General features: G+C 28.1%; 2 protein-coding genes across 2 annotated transcripts; one reads left to right on the plus strand and one right to left on the minus strand.

Annotated features, from left to right (window-relative positions):
- The first annotated feature begins 13737 nt into the window (after positions 1-13737).
- LOC115712059 (uncharacterized) lies at positions 13738-16678 on the plus strand. The gene is made up of 8 exons (XM_030640276.2): positions 13738-13834; positions 14003-14146; positions 14258-14308; positions 14409-14726; positions 14934-15039; positions 15141-15182; positions 15289-15345; positions 15819-16678. The coding sequence occupies exons 2-8, from the start codon at positions 14004-14006 to the stop codon at positions 16371-16373; spliced, it is 1272 nt and encodes a 423-aa protein (XP_030496136.2). The 5' UTR covers positions 13738-13834; position 14003; the 3' UTR covers positions 16374-16678.
- Positions 16679-17796: 1118 nt separating this feature from the next.
- LOC115712744 (threonine--tRNA ligase, mitochondrial 1) lies at positions 17797-24150 on the minus strand. Its single transcript, XM_030641096.2, has 20 exons — positions 23841-24150; positions 23506-23743; positions 23363-23422; positions 23136-23225; positions 22749-22823; positions 22513-22641; positions 22300-22389; positions 22131-22219; positions 21945-22041; positions 21771-21857; positions 21318-21402; positions 21124-21218; positions 20829-20861; positions 20655-20741; positions 20090-20182; positions 19915-20007; positions 19597-19818; positions 19076-19147; positions 18534-18605; positions 17797-18123 (listed from the first exon to the last, which is right to left on the minus strand). Exons 1-20 carry the CDS (start codon positions 24110-24112, stop codon positions 18028-18030), a joined length of 2175 nt encoding a protein of 724 aa, XP_030496956.2. The 5' UTR covers positions 24113-24150; the 3' UTR covers positions 17797-18027.
- Between the last annotated feature and the right edge of the window lie 1340 nt (positions 24151-25490).

Genomic DNA, 25490 nt, shown 5'->3' on the forward strand with positions numbered 1-25490 from the left:
TATAAATATAGGGTCTCGGTCCCCGAGCTCCTCACTCATTCTGTTCATAACAGCAAATTCCATCTAAAGAGAGTTGAGAGAGCGAGGAAGCCCGATTACCCATGGTAGTCAATTTCCTTTGCAGATCAAAGCTTATGTGGGTTTGAAGCTCAAGAATCAATGGCTGGAGGTATTTCGATCCTTAAATTATAGTGCATATATGTTTGATTAATTCCGCACTTTATACTTAAACATATATATTTCAGTTTATACATATAAATGTCTAACATACCACACATTCTCAGTACCATATACACACTCATAATAATACATCACAAATAATATTTTAATACACAAATAATTTAAATTATGCAGTTCAATATGAAAAACTACCTAATTTCCTTACCTTGGAATCTGAAAGTTAGAATGACTTCAACTATAATCCTTTAGAATGCTTAAACCGAAACAACACTTAGCTCTCTTAAATATATGGTAGTCGATCACCACTATAAACCTCCACTAAGATATAGTCCAACGCTTGTCTCTATATGGTCGCAGAGACCTTTTACTCACACACTCTTACCTTCTGTAAGTCACCGAACACACACTCCACAATTAGATAATTTTAATAACTAAACCTCACACTTTTACTCATACTATATAAAGTCATAGTATGTACTCTCTCGTTCGGCGCTCCACACCAATTCTTAAAATAAGAAGAGAATACTTATCCCACAACATATATATATAAATATCTTTTCATATCTTTTATTTGAATTTGAAAATACTTAAACTAACTCCACTAAAATCACTGACATGTTGACTAGTCAATACACCTAAACCTAAAGCAATAAGGACTTAGCACTAATCTACATGTGTTCCTCCACAAAAATTATAAATAAAATCTTATGAAACTAATTATGTATATATATATATCTAATTCCCTCTTATAATCACTTCTAACTAACAATTATGTATTATCTTTATTATTAAGGTAATATATATTCTAATTATAATCATAAATCTTATAATACGCCCAACACTTGAGATACACTTCCGAATATAATTCGTATTGACATATATATTTAAGTTGACATCCTAATTTTTCTCCAACCACTTTAGAATCAAACTTAGTCTTTTTATTCCACTCACATGATCATTATAAGCTCCAAGAACCTTGCCTATGTACCATAACGTACACATACTTAAGAACAACATCACCAATTTAAGCCTAATTAAACTGACTCTTAAATATAACTCAAGTCAATTTAAATGGTTCAATTCCAGCCTAACGGGCTAGTTCCGACTTACTCCACCGCTAATGGACCTTAAGTTATATTTCAGGTCTTAACTAAATAATTTTCTTAACTCATAAGAATACCAAAGTCTTTTATTTTTGAAACTAATGCAACTTTATACTTATTTTCAGAAAAATAGCCACTACACTTAATAATTATCTTTGCTTACACTATTTAAAAAAAACAAATAAGACAATTATTTTTATACGATTATCATTTCAATAAATTTTAAATACTATTCTTAATCTGGATATTACAACACCGCCTGGGAAAGGTCAAATGGGATGATTCTGAGACTGTGTAGGTATGGAACTACACAGTTGAAGAGGGCTTAAATAGATTGATTGGTACTATCTGTATCAACAAAGTGCATCTTGTTTTTTAGTAGCGCCCATCACGAAAGAACTCTATGGTTAAGCGTGCTTGACCTGAAGTAATTTCAGGATGGGTGACCTCCTGGCAAGTTTTTCCAGGAAGCGTGCGAGTGAGGACAAAGCATGCTGGAAACACTCGTATTCGTCTGTAAGGTCAGTTGTCAGTCCATGAGTGTATAAGAGTCATTACGATTAATAATGTCCCCTAGCGTCAAAGATAGGGACATTATTTTCTGAGTGCAACTCATTATTTTAATTTTCATGACTTAACTTAGTAATGTCACCTTAGGGTGGTATAACACTAAAATATTTATCCTATCCTAAAGAGGAAGTCAACCTTAACAATATATGGTTCAATACCTTTCTTAGGGGAACGAAAATAAAGTCGTCTTAAAGCCCTCCTCATACTCTCAGTGTTAGACTAATAATGGAGACTATAAGTTTCATAACATATAGCAACTCTTAACATAGATTTTCGTCAACAATAAATGAAGTTTTGTAAATCAAGAATTAATACTTATAATTAATAAATATATGTAAAACACACTTTTTTATGCGGTTTTGTAGTTTAATTTACATATTCCACGAGTCAATATTATTTCTGAGTATTTCTTAAAAAAAAAGTATTTTGATTATAGAAGAATAAACATAAATGTTCACTTAATCTCACAGGATTAAATCATAAGTAATTTAAATAGTGATGCTCCTCCTCATGTGTATATCATAATTATATTCTTGTTCATACAAATAGGGACAAATATTATTAATGATACCTATATTAATTTCTGCTATACTATGCTCAGAGTTCAGATGTTATCAGAAGTTTGGTGAAGTAGTAGTACATAGTAATTTAATAAAACTTGCCTAAAATTACTTAAAGATAAATATTACATTGTTTAAGGCCCAAAACATATAGAAAGTGGGATCCAAAGACAAAATTTTGTGTATATAATAAAAAATGGTTTGGTAATTAAGAAGAGAATTATTACCTAATGCACATTGGATGGCCCCATAAGATGGACACATTCTAGAATGTGTGGGCCATTATAATTTGGGCCATGGCCCACTAGTTTAAGGGCCTGATAGGATCAGCATCTGCAGGCCGTACCACAAGCTGAAGATAGATAGGACTACCGGAAGAAAGTACCATGTTTATTTATCTTATAGAAAAATAGTCAACATAAATCATCAAAAAAAATTACACCCAATTTTTGGGTGGGACCCAAATAATACACCACTCCAATCTCTTATTATAGCCAAGAATCTAATCAATCCCAAAAGGAAAAATGATGATAAAAAAAATGTGTATAATAATGCAAGAACAATTTAACAACATGAAATAAATGTACATTTTTTTTATATGGGCCTTTTTCTGACTAAGATAATAATAAACCTGTTTATCTTTCTTTTTTGCAAGTGGAGAGAAATTAATTAATTAAGAATAATAAATAAATAAATAAATAATAAGTTAGCACATATCTTACTTGTACTTTGGCCATGCTATAGGTGCCAATTCCAACTGTAAAGATTTTATTTTTTCAAAACCCAATACCAATTTATAATAATAACAATAATCAAATACATAGGAGTATATGGAATAAGTACTATAGCTCTATATTGCTCTCTATTATTGGAATGATGACATAGTTGGTAGGAGGACAATACTTTGGAGTTTAGAAAGAATAATAATGAAACACATTGTATATGAAAATGTAAATACTATATATATAAAAAGCAGGGTTGATCTTAAAAATATATGGATTTAAAGTTATTTTTAGAAATATATTTAAAAAGAGGGACACAAACTCACACTATTGTGTAATGTACAATACATACACACTTCAAGTCAACCAATTAAACTGTGAATATTTATTATTTACAATACATTTAATTTTACTTAAATAAAAGTAATAATATTTTTTATTTTTTATTTTGAGTCCTTAAAAAATGTAAGCCTTAAACACGAACTTAGCCTGTTTATGCCTAGACTGCATAGAGAGACTTTTTGTGTGATTTGATGAAAACAAAGTCTTTTTCTCATTGTACCACAAATATCCCTAGTAATATAGTCTTCAATTTCAACCACAAAGCTTTAGAGGAGATGCCCATTTCATCTCACTATGATTGTAAGTCTCTTTCTCAATACTTCACTTTGCAATAACATCATGAAAAAAAAGTCTTCTCTCCACTCAACAGCTACAACTCATATAATATATATATATATATATATATATTTGTATATATACATCTCCCTTTCACCTAAAAAGATCTAATAAACACCTAATCATTACCCTTAATTAATTCTATTCTCCAAACACTTAATCCAACACACTAACATATATCATGGAACTTTCTAGATTCTGCTGCCTTGTTTCCCATCATCAAGTATGGATAATCTCTCTATATAAATATATTATAATTATATACACACACACTAGCTTTTGTCACATATATATGGGACCAAAGTTAGCTCTCTTAAAAATAAAGGCATGTACTATATAGTCTCATTTTGTGAACTTAACAAAAAAAAAGTTTTGTAATGTATGTCCAATTAAACTAGTGTTATAAAATATTAATTAATTAATTAAAACTAGCTAGTCATTAATATACAAATATATAATATTGGGATATGTTGGTTGGAACCAATAATTGGAAGATGAAGCAATTGAAGTATATAGTGTTTGGTTTTTAAGGATATGATTACAGCACATAAGTGGACCAGCTCAATTAGTTGTGCTTTGGTTGTCCAAATTCACTTTATTATAAGTTGTTGAGAGAAATAGAGATGATGATAGAAAGTGAAAGACAGTAACATTTCCACAAATATAATCTAAATCTTTATTTATAAATCACATAAAGTTATTTGTATAATTGTCTCTATTTAAGTTTTATATTGTAGAAATATATGTTAAAATAAGATTATGTATAAAAATGGGATAATATTTCGGCTATCAAACAGTACTAAAAATAGGGGTGGCAAAACGTGTTATCGTGTCGTGTTCGTGTTATATTTTATGTGACCCGTTTTATATTTCGTGTCAAGTATGTCGACCCGTTTTTTGACTCGTGTCTAATTATCTCAACCCTAACCCGACCCATAAAAAATCGTATCGTGTTCGTATCGACCTACTGTGACCCGTTTTGCTATTATTAAGACTAAAATTGTAGAGAAAATTAATAAATTTAAGCTCCATTAAAAAACTTATATAGATTTATGTATATATAGTTTGTTATATATATAATAAAAATTAAAAAAATTAAAATATTTTTAATTTCATGTTAAAGAAAATTAAATTTAAAATTTTTTAACTTAACATTGAATCACTAAATATATATTTTTATATAATTATATTATTATCATTAATTTTTTATTTTATTATATTTAAAAAAATCGTGTCACATTCGTGTTAAGCGTGTCGTGTCGTGTTTGACCGATTTTTATTTCGTATCAAATCGTGTCGACCCGCATCTAATTTTCCCGACCCTAACCCGTAAAATTCGTGTCGTGTTCGTGTGCCGTGTCGAAACCCGTTTTGCCACCCCTAACTAAAAGTTACATTTACTCGCATATTTAACAAGTGCATGAGCCACCTCTCATTAACTGTTCTAGGGCAATAATTAAAACTAATATCATTTAACCTCTAAGAAAATTATTCGACGGTGTAAATTAACAGTTTTATCTTTAAAATCACACTTTGACATGTAGCCCTCGATTCTAAAAGTTATTTTATCAATTTGCCCTCATCTTCTAATTGGTCCATGTCTGTATAGGTGTGTATGGCTCTGATAACATGTTGAGAATCATGGGATTCCATCTCAAAATCAATTGGCAATGAGTGGAGTAGTTCATGTTCTTATATATAGCTCACTTCTCTACCATTTATTTCACGTGGGACAATGTCCACAATATTGATAATACAATATTAGTATTAATCTTTAATCTCCTTGACTCATAATATAGTAATATTATATCCGTCAATTTTTAAAAAATTCTACATTATTTATAATATTAAAAATAAAAATAAAATTTAAAATAATCATGTATGCATGTAACTAAATATATAAATTTTAAATTTTATTGGGGTATTAAAAGAATTAAAAAAAATAACAGAATGCATATTATAATTACAATATTATACACAATTATGCATAAGAAAAAATGCAGTTATAATTTCTTCAAATTTAAAGATAAAACATATCCCTACCAATATAGAAAAAAAATGGTTCCCTGCCACACAATTTTCCTACATAATTATATATACACTGTTATCATTATTAATATTTTTGAATAACAAAGTTAATTATGATCACATTTAAACAGTAAAAGGCTGTAAGGTTTTGGTGGGTATATATATATATATAAATTTATATATATATATATATATATATATATATTAGTGGGCAATAGATATTGACTAAGAAGCTTAAGACTCTGATAAATCACTGTCTATTTGACCAACACATTGCCAAAAAGAGGTATCTTTTTCTGACTTGTGTAGTAAGAATAATTAACCACAAAACAAACTTTTTTCTCTCTTTTCCAAACCCAATATTAATTAATTAATTAATTAATTAAAAACATTTTTAGATTCTTCACAAACATGTACATAGATTTGATTCCAATGGTTTTTTTGCACTTTGTAGCAATAACATCATATCTTATATAGCTATCTTATTATTCCTAATATATATCATTACTTTTAAGTAAATTAATTAATAAATAAGGGAGGTATGGCTGAATTTTTTTTCTTTATTTATCTTAATAAATTAATAAAGGAAGGGTATCAATCACGTTTTGTTATGGTTAAATTAATTAATTAAAGTAGCGTTTGGTAATACTTTTTTAATCAGTTTTTTATTTTTAAAATTAGAAAGTGAAAATATTTTTTAAAAATATGTTCTATAAAACTGTTTTCATTTTTTTCAATTTTTTAATTGAGAATCAAAATTTTAAAAACAAAAAAAAATCACTTTCAATATTTTTTAAACATTTTTTTTTCTTAATCAATATTTTAGATACCGACAATGTTACGGGCATGGTAGAGATATCTACTATACCTGTTAATATCATTTGTAATGACCATGAGGTCTAACTTCAGTTTTATTTATAAACGCATTTTTTTTAAAAAAAAATATTTTAGATACCGACCAGACCCAGACCCAAATTTCCCCCCACGATCTTGGCACTGAACATGCCCTCTGACCCGAACCCAAATCCGACCCCAGATCTATCCGACTTAAATAAAATTAAAAAATAAAAATAAAAATAAACTTTACAGAACACACTTTTATTTTCTGTTTTTAAAATTAGAAAACAAAAGTACTTACAGAAGACATTTTTATTTTTCAAAAGTAAAATTTTTAAAAACAAAAATTTTACTTTTATTTTGTGATTAAAAAATTAGAAAACAAAAATACTACTAAACCGCACCTAAATGTTAGTGCGTATTGTGAAAACATCTGCTACCAGATATCTATGGTTGCATATAAATATATATATATATATTTATATATATATATATTATATACAAAAGCATCTTTGCTACATTGATCAAATATAAAAAGCTGAGTAATGCATAAAAGACTATAACTATATAGCTAGGTTTTTTTTACAGCAGGGTGCAGTACTGCTAGAGAAAGTGTATATATGTACACAAATTTTATAAAGAAAATATTAATATAATATATAGTAGAATTTTCATTTAAGAATAGTCTATTTGAAAATAACTTTTAATTTATTATAAAAAAAAATAGGAAAATTACCCCATATACTATTTTTAAATTTTTTTTTTTTTAAATTTACGGTTTAGGTTTCTAAAGTGGTTTCTCTAATAGTTTTTATGTGGGTTGCTATACGATTTTTTGTTCTGATTTAGGCTGCTTCGTTAGTTACAATAGGAATTTTTATGTAAAATTTCGTAGAAATACAAAAAAAATTATTTTAAAGTATAAAAATGAAAAAGATCTAAAAAAATAAAGCCATAATTTGGACCAATTATAAATAAAAATAACTTATAAATTATAATTAGTTATACATTTTTCAAATGTAAGAATAATTATATCTTAATAAAATATATATAGTTTATAAATTTAATTACGTAAAACTAATAATTTATTTCAAATATTGTAATAAATGTATAAATATTATATTTACTCGAAAATATTTTATTATGATATAGCATAAAGTATTGTTTATTGTTATCGTTGTTACATTGATATTTTTTGGTGTTTTAATTTTTTTTTTTTTTGTGCAACTCTATTTAATAACCTTTTAATTAGAATATAATTTGTTTGGTGATGTCAATGTATTATTAAATAGAAGTTTTACTCTATATATTATAACAGGGGCATACTCATAAATTTTGTTCAGCACGAAAAAGAAATTAATTAGAGTATAGAGTATAATTAAATATAAAAATATTTACAAAACTTATAATTGTAAAAAACAGAAGTTAAAAGATGACTAGATTATAAATAAAAATGCAAATATTAAAATTTCAGAGTGGACATATATCATCACTAAGCTTGTATAGGAAGTAATATTGTATACTTAATTTACTTTATTTATTTTAATCTTTACATTTATTTTTATATTTTTTAAGATATATCCACTTTTATAGATAATGTCCTTATTATATCCCTTAAATTAATGTAAATTATGTGCTAGACTTAAGTGGAATGTAATGGTATATTAGACAACTCACGGATACATTTTAATGAAATTTAATATAAATGTATTTTCAATTAAAGAATAAAAAAAGAGGTATTTATCAACTTATCTGTAATAACTTTTTCTTTTTTCCTTTATTATTAAGGGTTTCATATGTAAAGATAACACAAAGAATTACTTTTTCAAGGCCTAAATTGTGACAATGGCTTCACGTGATACCAATATGGGGAATTTTTCTTTGTAATAAAGAGAAAGTTAGAATTTAATTTTGCTTAATTTGTTAAAGCTATATATGCAAATATGCAATTCCTTTCCCACTTTTTCATAATTTCCCATTTTTAGGCCTCCCTGGCCTTAATTAGTGCCTTCATTTGACCTATATTTCTTTCTCCCTCCTCCAAATTTTCTTATCATTTTTCTTTCTATTTTTCTACTATTATATTTATTTTACACTATAAATACGTACATATATTGTATATATATTTATGGAAAAGGCAAGACTTATAGTAAGTAATATTTATGGTTAAAACTTATTATAGTCCACAAAGGTATAGAATTTTATATAGAATTATTATAAACATATAGCTAGTTTTAGCTAAGTGATGTGTTGTGATAATAAAACCGACTCATCATATTCATAAATGCATATTCAAACACTTGTTATTTTTTTTGTAAGTTATATATATAGTTATACTTAAGACAATTTTACTTAACTATATACTAGCTAAGTTATATATATATATATATATATATATAAATAAATACATATCGATCGATGAAGGGCATCCGTGATTTTACGCATGCATGCTATATATACTTTCATATGAATGTTCATGCATAAGCATATATACATATTATATATCTATATTTATACAAATGCATGCATTACAATATGTATATTTTGCAGATAACGAATTCAATTTGGAGTGCTCTTAATTAAAAACAAAAAAAACAAATCCTCTGCTTCATCCTCAACCCCAACAGAAAACAACTATTCAGACAGGGCGTTGGGAAATGTGGATATATATATATATTTATATATATGAATGAATGAATGAACATGTATACATATATATCTACGTGTGTAAATGTATATATACAGAGTATATATAATATTATTATTATAAATGAGAGAAAACAAAACATTAATTTGTTTAAGTAATGTGAGGATAAGACATTATTTTATCACTCCGAGAAAAAACACTGAAATTTAGATCCTTTGACATCACAATAATTAATTAACCTAACATAACATAACTCTCTTTCTTACAAAAAAACAATTATATATATATAATATATATACTATATAGTATAGTAGATGGTGTTTTTTCATGAGTTTATTTTTCAAAATAAATCAGGACAAAAGAGCCAATAATCTAGCTACCCCTTATTACGTCCTTATCTTATTTTTAATATAAACTTATAATATTGATATATAGATATATAAAATATAGTATAATGTAAAAATCAAACATTCCAAAATAATATATCAAATCATCAAACAAAGACTCTTCTTCCATTCTATGCTTCCATACCCTGCATTAATTTCATATATTTAATTTTCTATATCGATTATCACCACACATTATATATAAAATATATTAATATAGAATATTTAAATATATATATGAAGATTTTGCCTGCTTTTTAGGCTATGCATTACTAGATACTATGTCTCATTGTCCCATTATCTATTAATATAAATATTATTAAACAAAAGTCACATATTAATTATTGATTTTTTTTAATGTTAAATTCTTCAATTAATTAATTGTTTTATTATTACTTTTTTCTGTGAGATTTTTTTTTAGATTATCAAAAGGGACAAGGAGAAGAAGGATATGGGAAGAGCAGAGATTCCACTTCCTTAATGAAAGAAAGGGATGGGGCATTGTTTCAATATGATCAATTATCTTGACCAAGACTATATATATATATTATATATATAAATATATATACATATAAATACATATAAATACATATATATTGTCATTGTGCCATTCTTTTCTTCCCATACTAACTTCTCAATTTTTTTTTCCACCACAAAAAATATGAAAAAGAAATTCAACATAAATATAATCAAGTATAATATAGAGTCAATATATTATTTATGAAAAGGAAAGAATCAAATTATTAATTAAAACCAAATATATAAATATATATATTAAAATATTATGGTGTCTCTCACCACTATGATGATTAGTAAAATACAAAAGCTCATTCAATATGTTTCACTAACATACAAATTACAATCCTTTTTTGGCTTACATCACCAATTCATCTTCCACAGGCCCCTGCAGTTTCTCATTCTAATATATTTTACTTACAAATTATATTATTTTTATATATAAATATATTCCAAGAAATTTAATTAATTTTAATTTTATCTTTTTTTATTTCCTATCTATCTCTATCTTGGGATAAAGACACAATGTGGGTAGTGTTGTTCTGATAAGAAGAAGCCAAATAAGAAAGAGGAAATTATGGAGAGATAACAAAGTGTGTCACTTTCAAGAAATGAATAAGATAGTAACTGTTGTGTTTGGCTTATTTAAATTGTAATAGTTATTAATTTTTACAATATGATGAAAATAATTTATTTATTACTGTGTGGCATAGCTAGTAGTACTAAATGAGGGAGACATATATTTATATATATATATATATTTATATATTTTGTTTGTAAAGAGATGGTCAAAGAGACAGTAGTATAATGCTCTGTCAATATAAAAAAAAATTCATGGTTAATTGTCAGGAGGGGTGGGGAAATGAAAGCACTGAAAGCTCCTTTGGTCATCATCATCATGTTGTTTTACAGGGAAGAAATTTACAGATTTCTCTATAAAACCATCATAACTACACTATACTCTTATATGTATATCATCATTTCTTTGATTTTCTTCTCTTAATATATATATAAGGAAATTTATACCATACATGAATCTTTTTTTACAAAGTTTTTTTATTTATTCTTTTACGGTTTTGTATTGTTTTAACGTTATTTTTATATTGTCGCAATAATATTATATTATTTTTTCACAGCATTTAAATAACTATTTTTTAGAACAACATGTAAACAAAGATTTGTAAAAAAAATCTGTAAAAATATAATTAACTTAAAATTCCGTAAAAACGTAAATCTTGTTGGTATCTCTGAAATAATCCCATATATATAATATATTATATATATAATTGATCATCACAATACTATGCCCTACAACTAACTAAATCTTTTAAGGTAATGCAATGTAGGAAATTAATGAATTAATTTCATCCATTTTAAAGTATTGAAATATCATTTTCTATATTATAAGCATTTCATTTTGAAATGGATCAATAAAAACTATTTTGCAAGATAAAAAAAAAAACATTTTTTCCATCAATTTTTTTTATCTATTTTTTCATTCCAATCTAATTTTATTTTCTCTAAATATACATTTACATATTTGCTTATATATATATATTATATATTATATATATATATAAATGCTTGAAGGCCATATATATAACATTTTCTTTAACTAATAATATTTATTTAAACTGAAATTAATTTATTGTTTTGAAAAGCACTACATGCCACACTACATTACTGTAGGTTATATTTAATGTACATAATTACTCATTTATTAACTCATCCATAATTAATAAGCATGCATTAGCCAATATATAGCTATATGATCTATATATTGATAATATTAATATTATTGTACTTCATGTTTGCCTAGCTTTCTAATTTCAGCATCTATGGTATATGTAATTAATGGCATTGTCATATTAAAATGATGATTAATGTATATATATAGTATTACTATTAGTATGTTATAATAAATTAAATGATTCAAAATTACTTTCATATATATATAGCCATTTTGAAAGTTTAATTTAGTTTAATATATAATATATATATATATATATCATTATATATAAAAGAAACAAAACGAACTTAATTTGATGGATGGTTACCTTACGAAAAAATGATAGTAACTACAATTTTTTGGTCAAATAAATTAAATGTAATATAATAATGGCAATAGTGGTATAGTGTACTATATATCACTGCATGTCACTTTGTTTGAAACTGTTTAAACAATGAAAAGAGCAAGAAAATTGAACTTGGTTTTTGGGACTAAAATGGGAGAGAGACTGAGAAAGATCGTAATAATAATAATAATAATAATTAATATTATTATGAATTATGAATTATATTTGTATTATTACTGATGATCTGTGGTGGTAGTTTTTTTCAGCTGATCGATAATACCGGAAAGGTACTAAACATAATTGGGTCAGAAAGAAAGATACGGGTCATCAAATAAACGAACACAAAACACTCCATAGTAACTAATGAATAATAATGATATATTTGTACTATACATCCTCTATATATATATATGATAATATATAATTAAGTTTTGATAATTATATTAATAATAATAAATCCTATTGTGATTGGTAAAAAAAATTACTTGAGGGTATAACTCAAGTGGCCGTGTTGGAGTTTTTGAGTTCAAATCTCAAGTTATACAATGTAACATGTAAATGTTTAAATAGAAAAAAAAAATTGTGGTTGGTAATTAAAAAGAAAAAAAGAAAAAAAAAAATACAGTCATGGAGAAACACCATGAGGTGATCACGTCCTATAAATAATTAGCAGTTTTCTATTATTCAATATTACTGTGAAATAAGTGAGACTCAATATTAAATTATATCAATACCAATACGACATCTCCTAAACATGCCCTTAAGCAATTCTCTTGTTTGGATTTCTAAGTTTAGCTCTAGCTAAAATATTCTTTTACAAAAAGTAAGCTTCATTAGCTTCATAGATAAAAACTATTGTGATAATTACATAAGATACCGGTTTTTTTGTTAAAAAGTTATATTTTTACGTTTAAAGATTATTTTTTTTTTACATTTTTACGGTTTTCTATAGAAATAACACGAAAACAATAAGAAAATTACACAAAAGTTACATAAAAATAACATCTAAATAACATTAAAACAATTATAACAAAAAATAACATACAAATAATAAAAAATTAACAACAAATTAATAAAAGTATAATAAAAAGATTGTATTTTCTGTAAATAAAATTTAAAAAATCATAAAAATATTTAAAATTCTGTAAAATTATATTTTTGTTGTTTTTGTGTATTTGTGAAATAATCTCTAAAAACTTTCCGATAAGTTAAAAAAGAGAAGTAAAAAATCTAGGCAAACAAACCCTAAATAGCTAGAGTGTGTGTGTGGGGCCTAAAATAAAGAAATGAGGAAAAAAAATCATGCTGGTCATGAAAAAAAATAACTAAAAAGAATAATTATTATTATTATTATTTAGCTATTTATCTCATCACTATTGCACAATTTTTTTTTAATTAACTATTGCACAATATTAATTTGAGAGAGAGAAAAAAAAAATATATTAAATTAATTGAAAATGTAGTGTTTTCCATGTTGGTAGGCCTAGCTAGTTTCAACCTACCTAGCTTAATAAGCCCATATGTATAATAAGGTTTGTATATCTATCTATATATATATATAAGAATGATGTGAAGATATCATGTGATAATAAGAAGGATATATGTTATTTTTTTCCTTTTCTCTTTCTCTAAACTCATCAAATATTAATTAACTAATAATCATATTAATTATTATTATTATTATTATTAATAATTTATAGTATGGATCAAGGAGAACAACTTAGCCAATTAGCAGTGACTCATCTTCTACAACACACTTTAAGAAGCTTATGCATTCATGAAAACTCTCAATGGGTTTATGCTGTCTTTTGGAGGATCCTTCCAAGAAATTACCCACCTCCCAAGTAAGTCTATACATATATATACCTAACTTAATTATTAATTATTATGATATCATTTATTATTTACTAATGATATGTGATCTTATTATTATTAATTACCAAAAAAAAAAACAGATGGGAAGGTCATGGTGCTTATGACAGGTCAAGAGGAAACAGAAGAAACTGGTATATATATATATAATAAATTATATATATACATAATTAGTTTTTATTATTTATATGAATATATATAGTCTTATATATATATATATGTATGTGGGTGCAGGATATTAGTGTGGGAAGATGGTTTTTGTAATTTTGGTGCATCAACAACAACAACAACAACAAGAACAGGTTTAGAGACAGGAGGAAAGTCAGTTGGGTCAGTTAATAATAATAATAATAATAATAATAACAATAATTCAATCTCTACATCGATGTACGGAAACTACTCATCATCATCACCATCATCATCATCATGTGATGACCATAATAATAATAATAATAATAATAATCAAGAACATCACTACTTTCAACAATTCCAAGGTCTTCAACCAGACCTTTTCTTCAAGATGTCTCATGAGATCTACAACTATGGTGAAGGGTATGTAATTATTAATTTTATCTAATTTTCATTATAATAATATTTCGAGAAATTCTCCAAAAAATTAGGTTTTCGTTAAAAGTTGAAATTCACTAGTTACCCAACGAAAATTATAATATTAATTTTATTTTTTAATTAACCCTAGAAAAACAAAAATTGTTGTTATTATTATTATTATTAGTAATTTATTGGGGTTTTATTAATTAGTTTGATAGGAAAAGTGGCTGCTGATCATAGTCATAAATGGATATATAAAGAGCCTAATGATCAAGAGATCAACTTCTTATCAGCATGGCATAATTCCGCCGACTCGGTAATAATTAATTAATGTTAATTATTATTATTTCATTCATTATTATAGATTATATAATATATATACTTTTTTTTAATTATTTTCATAAATTTTTAATACAGTACCCTAGAACATGGGAAGCCCAGTTTCAGTCCGGCATAAAGGTATAATATTAATTATATTAATTACTATTAGTTTAATTACACTACAAATAATTACTAATTATTATTCAATTATATTAATTAATTTATCATTTTTTAATATATTCAGACCATTGCCCTGATAGCAGTGAGAGAAGGAGTTGTTCAGTTGGGATCTATCCATAAGGTATGCCATTTATAGCTTTTCCATATACTATTTTGTCCACACAATTATTAATAAAGCATTGTTATTCGACACCAGTGTTATCGAACACTTTCTAGATGTGTCGTATTATGATTGACTAGAGATAGTGTCTAAAAAGTTATTACATTAAACTATATTAAATTTAATACTTAGTTGAACCAATATTAGTAATATTAACACATAAAAAGATGCTAGGCCCCACTGGTACCTTTTAACATTTCTCTTATTATTATTAACTTTTATAAAAAGAAATTTTACACAAATTACCTAAAATCATACTTTTTTTTTTTTTAATATTTTTACAAAATTTATGAATTTTTAGAGAAAAATATATAACATTATTTATTATATTTTCGCAACATGTAAACAACTGTCTGTAAAAAAAAATTTAAAATTGTTGATTCTTTTATAAAATTCTTTTAAATTAATTAATTATATAATTATAATTTTGATAGGTTATTGAAGACTTAAGCTATGTAGTTCTTCTAAGAAAGAAGTTGAGTTACATTGAAAGCATTCCAGGAGTACTTCTTCCTCATCCATCATCACCATCATCATCATCATCCTCACCATATAATCATAATTACGGAATTACCCCTGATAATAACAATAACAATGCATGGCCTAATAATAATAATAATAATTATAATTTACTACCCCAAAGTACTCATCATCAATCCTACTATGATCATCATCATCATCACTCCTATTATAATCAACTACCTTTGATGAAGAACAACAACAATATGATAACTCCATCCATGAGCAGCCTTGAGGCACTTCTCTCCAAGCTCCCCTCGGTGGTGCCGCCCCCGGCACCACCTCATATGGCGGCGCACACGGCCGGGTGCTTCTCTAATGATCTTCTTCAAAGGAGTACTAATTTGGAGTTTGTTGCTAAGAATGAAGTTGATCATGATGATGATAATAATAATAATAATAATAATAATGACCAAGATCAACAACAATATCATTTCCATCATCACAACAATTTATATAGTCAGAAGTAGTGATTAATAATTAAATAATTATATTAATTATTATTAGCAGTTTGATGATTATTTCTAACGTTGTTGGGAAATTAATTAATTAGCTTAATTTCCTTATCTAATACTATATATATATAGATTAATTAGTTTTTTTTCTCTAGATCTCTTTATATTATATAATTTAGATTTATATATATACAATTATATATATTGTGTTAGAAGGGTCTTCTTCTTCTTATTATTATTATTATTCCTTAGTACTTGTTATTATTGTTATGCTATCCTGACTATTTATAAATGGATCTCAGGCTCAGTTGCTATAAAAACTGACACATATATACTACATACTATATCTTTGTATGTATGTAAATATACATATATACATGCATGCAGGGTTGAAAAGATCCAATGGAACTTGACATATATATATATATATATATACACACTTGCACTATTAATGTTTATAATAATTCTAGTGAACTTTTTCGTTAGTTTAATTCCTTAATTATCTATTAATCACTTGATTTTATACTATCGAAATATAGTGGAAAGAAATTAAAGAAAAAGAATTATTTTCTAGCCAAGAGCAATAATTGGGAGTATGAACTAACTAATGATCGAACGAACTCATGAATAGCAGAAGGACAGAATTGTTGTTGGCTTAATTATATTAATTTTTTCGACAAAAAATCATAGATTATATATAAAATAATGTGAATGTATATATAGACATCTGTTTTTAGTCTTTTAATAAAATAAAATAGCAGTAGAGAGATAATTTATCAATAAACAAAAGATGATGTATAGAGATAGATTTGATAGGCCTCATTTTCAAGCAAACAGCTACTTTATCACACAAAAGTCTTTTTTAAGTTAATTTTAGGTAAACCCAAGAAAACTAGGTAACACTCCTGGCTACCACATTCTTAGATATAGATACATATATTGTATATATACATTGATCTTTATACTGTGTAGTACACTTAGTTAGTCCACAGGCATAGACTGATTTCAAGAAAATATATTACTTTACTTTTACTCTTTTTCGGGACTTGTGTGTTAAGTAGTTAGTTATACTAGTAAGAATATAGTCAAACAATTCTCAAAATCTTATGAAAATACACTTGGGGATAAGAACCTGCATTATCTCAAAATACAAGTTTTTCGATATTTGTAAAAACTTATTGATTTCGTCAAAAGAAAGTACTTAAATATCATTGTGCAAATAATTTTAAATTCTAAAGTTGATTAAATATTTGACCATTATTATTATTTGGTTTGTTATAGTAGTCGATATTCTACCAGAAGAGAAAATTTGAATTTATTAACCTTGATTTGCTTGATGTTTTCTTAGTACATACCTAATACAAACAAAGTTATCAATCACAAAAATAAAATTGGTATGGAAAAAATAAATGAGAGGTTTTATAATGGGAAAGCTATATGGAAGAAAAAGAAGATAACTTGCTCTCTATTTTTAATTGGGAAGAGTAGTATTTAGACAACCTCAGAAATAAATATTTGAAATTAAATAGCAATTACACAGTACAGACATAAGAAAAAGTTTACAATCACTGTTCTGAAAGAAGAGAAATTTGAAGAGAAACAACCTCGTTAGTTTCACCTTTTGGATGTGTATTTGAATTCATTCATATACCTCTTTTGAATAAAAATCTTAGTGGAAAAGATCAGTTTCTTCCTTGAAGTGTTTGAGTAAGCCTTCAATGCTTTTTACAGAGTGATCTGATTTATCCCTCACTCGTACACTCACCTGAAACAATATCGATCCGATTGAGTGACTAAATATCAGAAGAAGATGATAGGGAAATGAGGAGAAAGAAGAATTAACAATCATAATTAGAATTAGAATTTTAATCTAGAACTACAAGCCTCTTAAACACAAAAATGGAAAAACCTTCAAGAAACTTGGTCCGAAACTTGGTTCAAATTCTATCTAGATATGCACCAAAACAACTTAAACAAATGTTAGCAATACTCTCATGTGTCAATGCTGGATGTGTGGATTTTACGATAAAGGGCTTGAAGAAAGCGAAACGGACAAAAAGCTAGAATTCAACTCAGTTTGTGTTAAAAGTATAAGCAAGTACCACAAATAATTTAAATAATTAATGAGAACAGCAATAAAAGGTACATAAACAGATAATTTGAGAAGAAGAAAACCTGTCCAGTGTTGGCTTCCTCCTCACCGACAACCAATATATAGTTGTACTGCGCCAATTGGGCTTCTCGTACCTGCGATAATCAATGTCATCAGTAAATAAACTAAACCAATCAGAGAAAGCAGCAAATGACACCACTCCTGGACATTGTGTCACATTTTCATTTTTCAAAGACACTCATGAAAGAACAATACAAATATATAGCACTTCCTCATCAACCATTCAGCTTCAACTCAAATCATTTATAGGTGGTAAGGCCTGATTTATGCAACAATGTACAATGCAAGGACAATATTGTAGTAAACACAATCCCTACATTTGACAGTTGTAAATATTGCTAGTTTCAAAATATTTTAATTGATAACGTTCACTCAAGGACACATCACACCACTCCCATGAGCAAAAATAGTGTAAATCAACAATTTGGCATTAAAGTAACAGCCAAGTAATTAATATATTTTCCTTACAGTTCATATCACAGAAAAATAATAAATGCAGAATGAAAAATTGGTTGAAAATTGGTATGGGGTTTTAAATCTATACCTTTTTCTGGATCTTTCTGTCAGTTGTATCAACATCGACATAATAACCAGCATCGTGAATCTGATCTCTTACCTAGAATTATGCAAAAGAACAAAATCAACATTACATTTATTGTGAAAGTACAACGAAACAAATTATTCAAGCTTAAGATCATATTGCAAGAAATTTTCAGAGCTAAAGCTTCAAAGTTAGACAACCGTTAAACTAGGAATTGATTCTAACTCACAGATAACTTAGGTCCAACAGAACACAGTTAGAGGTTAGCAACCCAAATCAAGACACCTAGCTAGGTTCACAATTGACTAACAAGAAACTTCATACTCAAGGCTAAATCAAGCAACCTACTCGGCCCAGCTCAGATCATGAACTTAGTCAGTTAAATAATTCTGTTTCCACGTAGGTGTTCAGTGTTAACAGCAAAAAGTTTTCATCTTAAGAAACTCAAAATTTGAAAGTCAAAATTTATTTCTTCTACCAGAGGATCCAGCCAATGGAGGCCACAAGCCATACAACCAAAATACCTTTAATGCATATGGCTGAGATTTTTCTGACACAGGACAAACAATTGCCTGACGTGGGCTAAGCCAAAATGGCCATTTTCCTTTGTAGTGCTCCAGCAGTATAGCAAACATCCGCTCAACAGAACCTAAAATGGCTCTGTGTATCATAACTGGTACTTCCCTTTTTGCTTCATCCTCTGCAGAGTAATAGAGCTCAAAACGAGCAGGTAGCTGGAAATCAAGCTGCAACCACACAAATTATCAATTATGATTCCATCCACATTACTTGTCAAAACAGGGAGTATTATATAAAAATAATAAAAACTTAAAATCACAAACCTGTAATGTTGCACATTGGAATTTCCTGTTCAAGGCATCAGATACACTGATATCTATCTTTGGTCCATAAAATGCTCCATCACCTTCATCTATCTGTGCAAAGCATTAAAAATAATATGCATTGAGCTCCAAAGAGAGAGAGAGAGAGAGAGAGAGAGAGAGAAAGAGGAACAACCTGCCAAGGCTTGCCAAACTCATTAAGTGCTTCTGTAAGAGCAGCCTCGGCTTTCTCCCATGTAGCCAATTCTCCCAGGTATTTCTCTGGCCTCTATAGCAGAAAACAATACAGATATTGTGTATACTGGTTTTTTAAAATCAAAACATATATAAGAACATTGAATATAGAATGATTCTAGCACTTTGATTTTATTCCAGCCAAGACAACCAAATCCCGGGCCAAGGTGGAAAAAGTTAATAGTGAAAAAAAGAGAAGAGGAAGATGCAGGGTAGTGGAAATGACAAACTATATTTTTTTTTCTTTTTTTTTCTTATGAATTTAAGATTACCGCATAACCCTACAATGTTTGCTAGAGCGTTTTCCCATTGCGTGCCAACGAGGAAGGTATTAGTGGTTTATCTTTGGAGATTAAGAAACTATAACGATTGCTATGTGGGTACCCAAGAGGGACTCGAACCTAAAACCTTGTTGTGGGAGCAAACCACATTCCTAACCAGTATTTGCTGTAAAAATGGATATATGAATAAGTCCACATAGTTCACTCAAGGATAAGATAACATACCGTTGATAGCTTCAAATCGAAAGTGAAGCCAAAAATATTGTAACAATACTTGATAAATTCTAAAACACCCCTCACTTCTTCCTTTATCTGAAAAGAGAAACAAACAAGTAAAATAAAAATGAGCACCACAAAGCTTATAAATGATTCTTGATACGCTATTTCAATTCAACTCACCTGGGACTCTCTGCAAAAGATATGAGCATCATCCTGCAGAACATTTAGACTTGAACTTATCACAAGAAAATAAAAAAACATATAAATATAAAATATATACATATATTTTTGAACACAGAGAACACAATTCATGCCAGAAAACACATAATATGATGTCTTTAAGTGAAGTGTGTTAATGGGATCTGACAAGCACATATAAACTCATACATATATCATCATAGGGAAGAAAAACAAGATTAGAGGCAAATGTGTAGAATAATGCTTCCTAATAGTGGTCTTCAATCTGGATAAGTACCTGTTGAAATCTCCGAACACGAGTTAAACCAGTAAGAGCACCGCTGGCCTCATTTCTATGCAATACCCCAAAATCAGCCAATCGGAGCGGAAGTTCTACAGAGCCAAAACACTCATCAGACACATATATATTATTAAAATTTTATATCTAAATTTAGTTTGAGAAGCTATCTCAATAAACTACTATCAATTTACCTCTGTAAGAACGAACTCTGTGTTGAAACATTAAACAATGTCCAGGGCAATTCATAGGTTTCAATCCAAATTCTTGTTTTTCAATCTGTAACATGAAGATAACATCATTTTGTTAGATATGACAAAGTGCATAAAAAAATATTACCGTGCGCTATTTCAAGACATATGTGACAGATGTCAAATATTTTTTCTAAGTATACATGCTGTGCCTACAAGAAACCCAAATGAGTGTTAATTATTTTGCATTAATATATGAACATGACACATAACAACAATCAGTAATGTTTCACATAAAGTAACATCATGAATTCAAACCAACAACTTTGAAGAGTGGTAACAGAATATAAAGGGTGAGCAACTTCCAAGACAAAAATAACTTAAGCCAACAAACTAGTGCATAAAGCAGAATATGAATTATAAAATGTTCGCGTTATGCAATATACAATACTTCACCTCAAATACAAACATGTTCTCCTTGTAATTTGCAGCATGGCCAGATGTTTCCCATAGTTGCATATTATACATGTTTGGCGACAAAACCTGCAAGTGACGAGCAAATTAAGCATGCCAACTTATAAAATCAGTCTCATGACATTATAACTCAAACATTGATCGTGACTTGTGAACCTCAGAGTATCCCCTCTCTCTGTATTGATTTCGTATAAAGTCCATTAATTTAGTGTAGACCCGAGTTCCAAGTGGAAGAAAGAACCAACTTCCTGGGCTAAAAATTTGAAAAATAAAATAAAATATTACTACAGATGAAGGATAATCTAATAAGATAAAACAATGCTATTAACTCATAAGATGTACCTAAGTGGGTGGCAGAAGAAAAGTTCCTGTTTTGTACCCAACAGTCTGTGATCATACTTTTTTGCTTCTTCCAAGTGTTGGATATACTCCTGTAGGAAAAATTATCGTTAGAAGAATATTGTGATAAGAAAAAAAACTCACAAGGACTGATAGACTCCTAATATATCACCTTCAAACGTTTCTGATCAGGATATGAGATTCCATAAACTCGTTGCAAGCTTTCTCGATCTTTATTCCCCCTCCAGTAGGCTGAAGAAGCCTGTAGTTGTGAATTCACAAATGAACACATTCAAATGTCACACATCAATATATGTAAGAAACAAAGAAACAAAAGAAGTAAAAATATATAGCTCCTGCTTAACAGCGCAAAACGATGCATCACCTTCAAACAAGCCAATGCCTTCACAAAGGATGTGTTAGGTATATGAGGGCCACGACACAAATCAACTAAGGGACCACATCTATATACTGTGATAGTTTTGTCTGCCGGCAAATCATTGATGATCTCAATCTGAAAATATTAATACAAGAAATGCTTTAAAATGCATATAAGAGATACAGCTAACAATCACTTGATGGATATTCACCGAAAAAAAAAAAATGGATTGACAGTGTTACCTTGAAATTATTGTCAGAAAACATTTCAAGCGCCTGATCCTTTGATACTTCAATACGCTCAAAAGGCTGCTTTTCCTGTAACAAAAAAATCATTTCTGTACGTGTAAAATAAACCAAGAATTTCCATTGAAAACAAAAATTAAAACGTCACTCTTTACTAGTATCATCTACTTAATATATTTTGTTACATGTATCAAAAGATTAGCTATCAACTTTCATCTTGAGAAAAGCAATCAAATACTATGAAATAGGATTAGGTAAAACTAATGTTTACAACCGCACTTAGCACCTAAGCTAGTTTCAACTAAATACAGCAAAATTGAAAGAAAAAAAAATGACTAAATACAACAAATAATTTATCTTTTGCAACATAAATGAGGAGCATACCCCAACAGCCTTGCTTGCTCTGAATTCAATTTGTTTGAAGTGGTCTTCATTCAAACCCAAGTCACCATAAAATGCATCATAATAGAAACCCTGTAATTTCATTTCGAAAATTTTGGAGGGAAAGAAAAACAAACAAATAAGCACTTCATATGAAATTGCAGAAGAATACATACACCAACATGTTTCAACACATAAATCCCAAAAACTGACATAATCTAAGAACATACCTCGCCCCTGGTGGTGCAAGGTCCAATGCAGAGCTTGCATCCGTACTCAGTCTCAAGAGCCTACATCAATAAATAGTTAGTTAGGCAATAAAAACCCGAAACCATACAATAAAATTGACCTCAAAACGACGCAAAATTCAAACCTGGCCGAGAATGTGAGCACTAGAATGCCAGAAAGTATCGCGACCTTCATCGGTATCGAAAGTGAAAAGCTTGAGCTCACAATCACCTTCTAAAGGCCTGGTCATGTCCCACAAAACTCCATTGACCTGAGAAATCAAAGCATTATTGGCCAAACTCTTCGAAATCTCCTTGGCAACATCAAATGGCGAAGTCACCCACATCTTCCCATCCTTCACTGTCCCATCCGGCAATGTAATCCTAAAACCACAAAACAAACAAGTCAATCAGTAAGAAATACACACAATCACAACCACAAAGACGTAAAAACTTCCACCGAAGATGAATTAGGGATCACTTTATGGGATCGGAAGGAAGAGATTCAAGATTAGCACGTTGCTGAGCTTTGATGGACTCAAAGAGCTTGATACGCTTAGGAATAACAGACTCCAGATACGCTTCGTCCTTGAACTTCGCCACCGCCATGGCCGTTGTTGTTGACGGTAACGGAGGAGCAACGGCGGAGGAGGCGAATAGACGGAGAGAGGAGGAAGAGAAGGAGTAACGGCGCAATGCGAAAGAGAAGAGAGTGAGAGCTCGTCTGGAGTTGCGCAAGGACGATAGTAACATATGGGCTTTTCCTCAAGCTTCGTTTCTCAGAAATGGTTTTACTAAGCCTAATTCCCGGGCCAAAGGTTTTAGGTTTAGTTCGTTTTTGGGCTTTTTAAATTTTAAATGGGCCCAACTTTTGGAGAAACATATTGGGCTGAGTCGTATGATATAGCAACGAGAAAATTACACTTACATACTTAAATTTGGGATAATTACACCACATACTTAAATTTTCAGTATTTTCTTTTATACTATGAGTAGGAATTTTTTTCAAAAATATTGTGTAAGTTTTATACTGTAACTGTGTTAAGTTTTCACTGTTATTCTACTGTTGTTTTTTAGTTGTTCTACTGTTGTTTTTAGTTGTTCTGTTTTGTGTTTCACTGTTGTTTAATAAAAACACTGTATATTTTAAAAAAAAAATCGTGTGACAGTATTTTTGTAAAAATTAACTGAAATTCTAGTATTTTTTGTAAATTTCCCTTTAATTTTTACCCTATCTTTCAAAATCTCTTATATTTATCTCTTTTTCAATTATTTTATAAATTTTGCCTTTATCACTTTACGATAGTTTTTATTCTTCTCTAATCAAAATTTGCCTCAACTTTCCCACAAACCTACACATCTATCTACAAAGAACACAAATCTATTATGTTTGAAATTATATCTTAGTTATGTGAGTGTGTTAGGATAATTTAAGTACAATAGTCATAAAAATAAGTATATTTGAATTAAATTTTATTTAGAAGTAAATTTAGTTAATGTATTAAAAAAAAAAAAAAAAAAAGTATTCTTCAACTTCTCCCATGTAGCAACAGGTTCTAGCCCAATGTTTCTTGTGGGAATTACTCCTGTTCTTAACATTTTTCATGGGTTTGTCATAAACAAAGGGATATTTTCATAAATGCTATAAATTAAAAAGAAATTATAAAAAAAATACAATTTTAGATTTTTTTCAATATTTTTTATGAAATCAAATTTTTCTTTTATAAAATACTTTTCTGTAAATATGTAACTAAAAAAATCATTTTAGGTACCTTTTGTAAAGATCTCAAAAAGAAAAAAATTATTATTATTATAATAATAATAATAAATTACAATTGTTATTATCTTTTAAGAAAAGTTTGTATATAGTTTTATGAAACTTGGTAGTTAAGAATATGGTTAAATAATACCTCCTTAAGTACCTCAATATGAACTATGTGGTATTTGCCACTAAATTATAAAAATAACAAGTCATGTTCTAACTTGCTCAACAATGTTAGGAGAAAAAAATGAGTAAATACCATTTTAGATTATATTTTGTAAAAATTATAAATTAGATTTTTTATTTTGTTAAATGAGATTTTGAATCTTTTATTTTTTAAAATGGTATAAAATAATACCTTAAATTGAT

Source organism: Cannabis sativa, chromosome 4 (assembly GCF_029168945.1).
Source record: "Cannabis sativa cultivar Pink pepper isolate KNU-18-1 chromosome 4, ASM2916894v1, whole genome shotgun sequence".
NCBI classification, from domain to species: Eukaryota; Viridiplantae; Streptophyta; class Magnoliopsida; order Rosales; family Cannabaceae; genus Cannabis; species Cannabis sativa.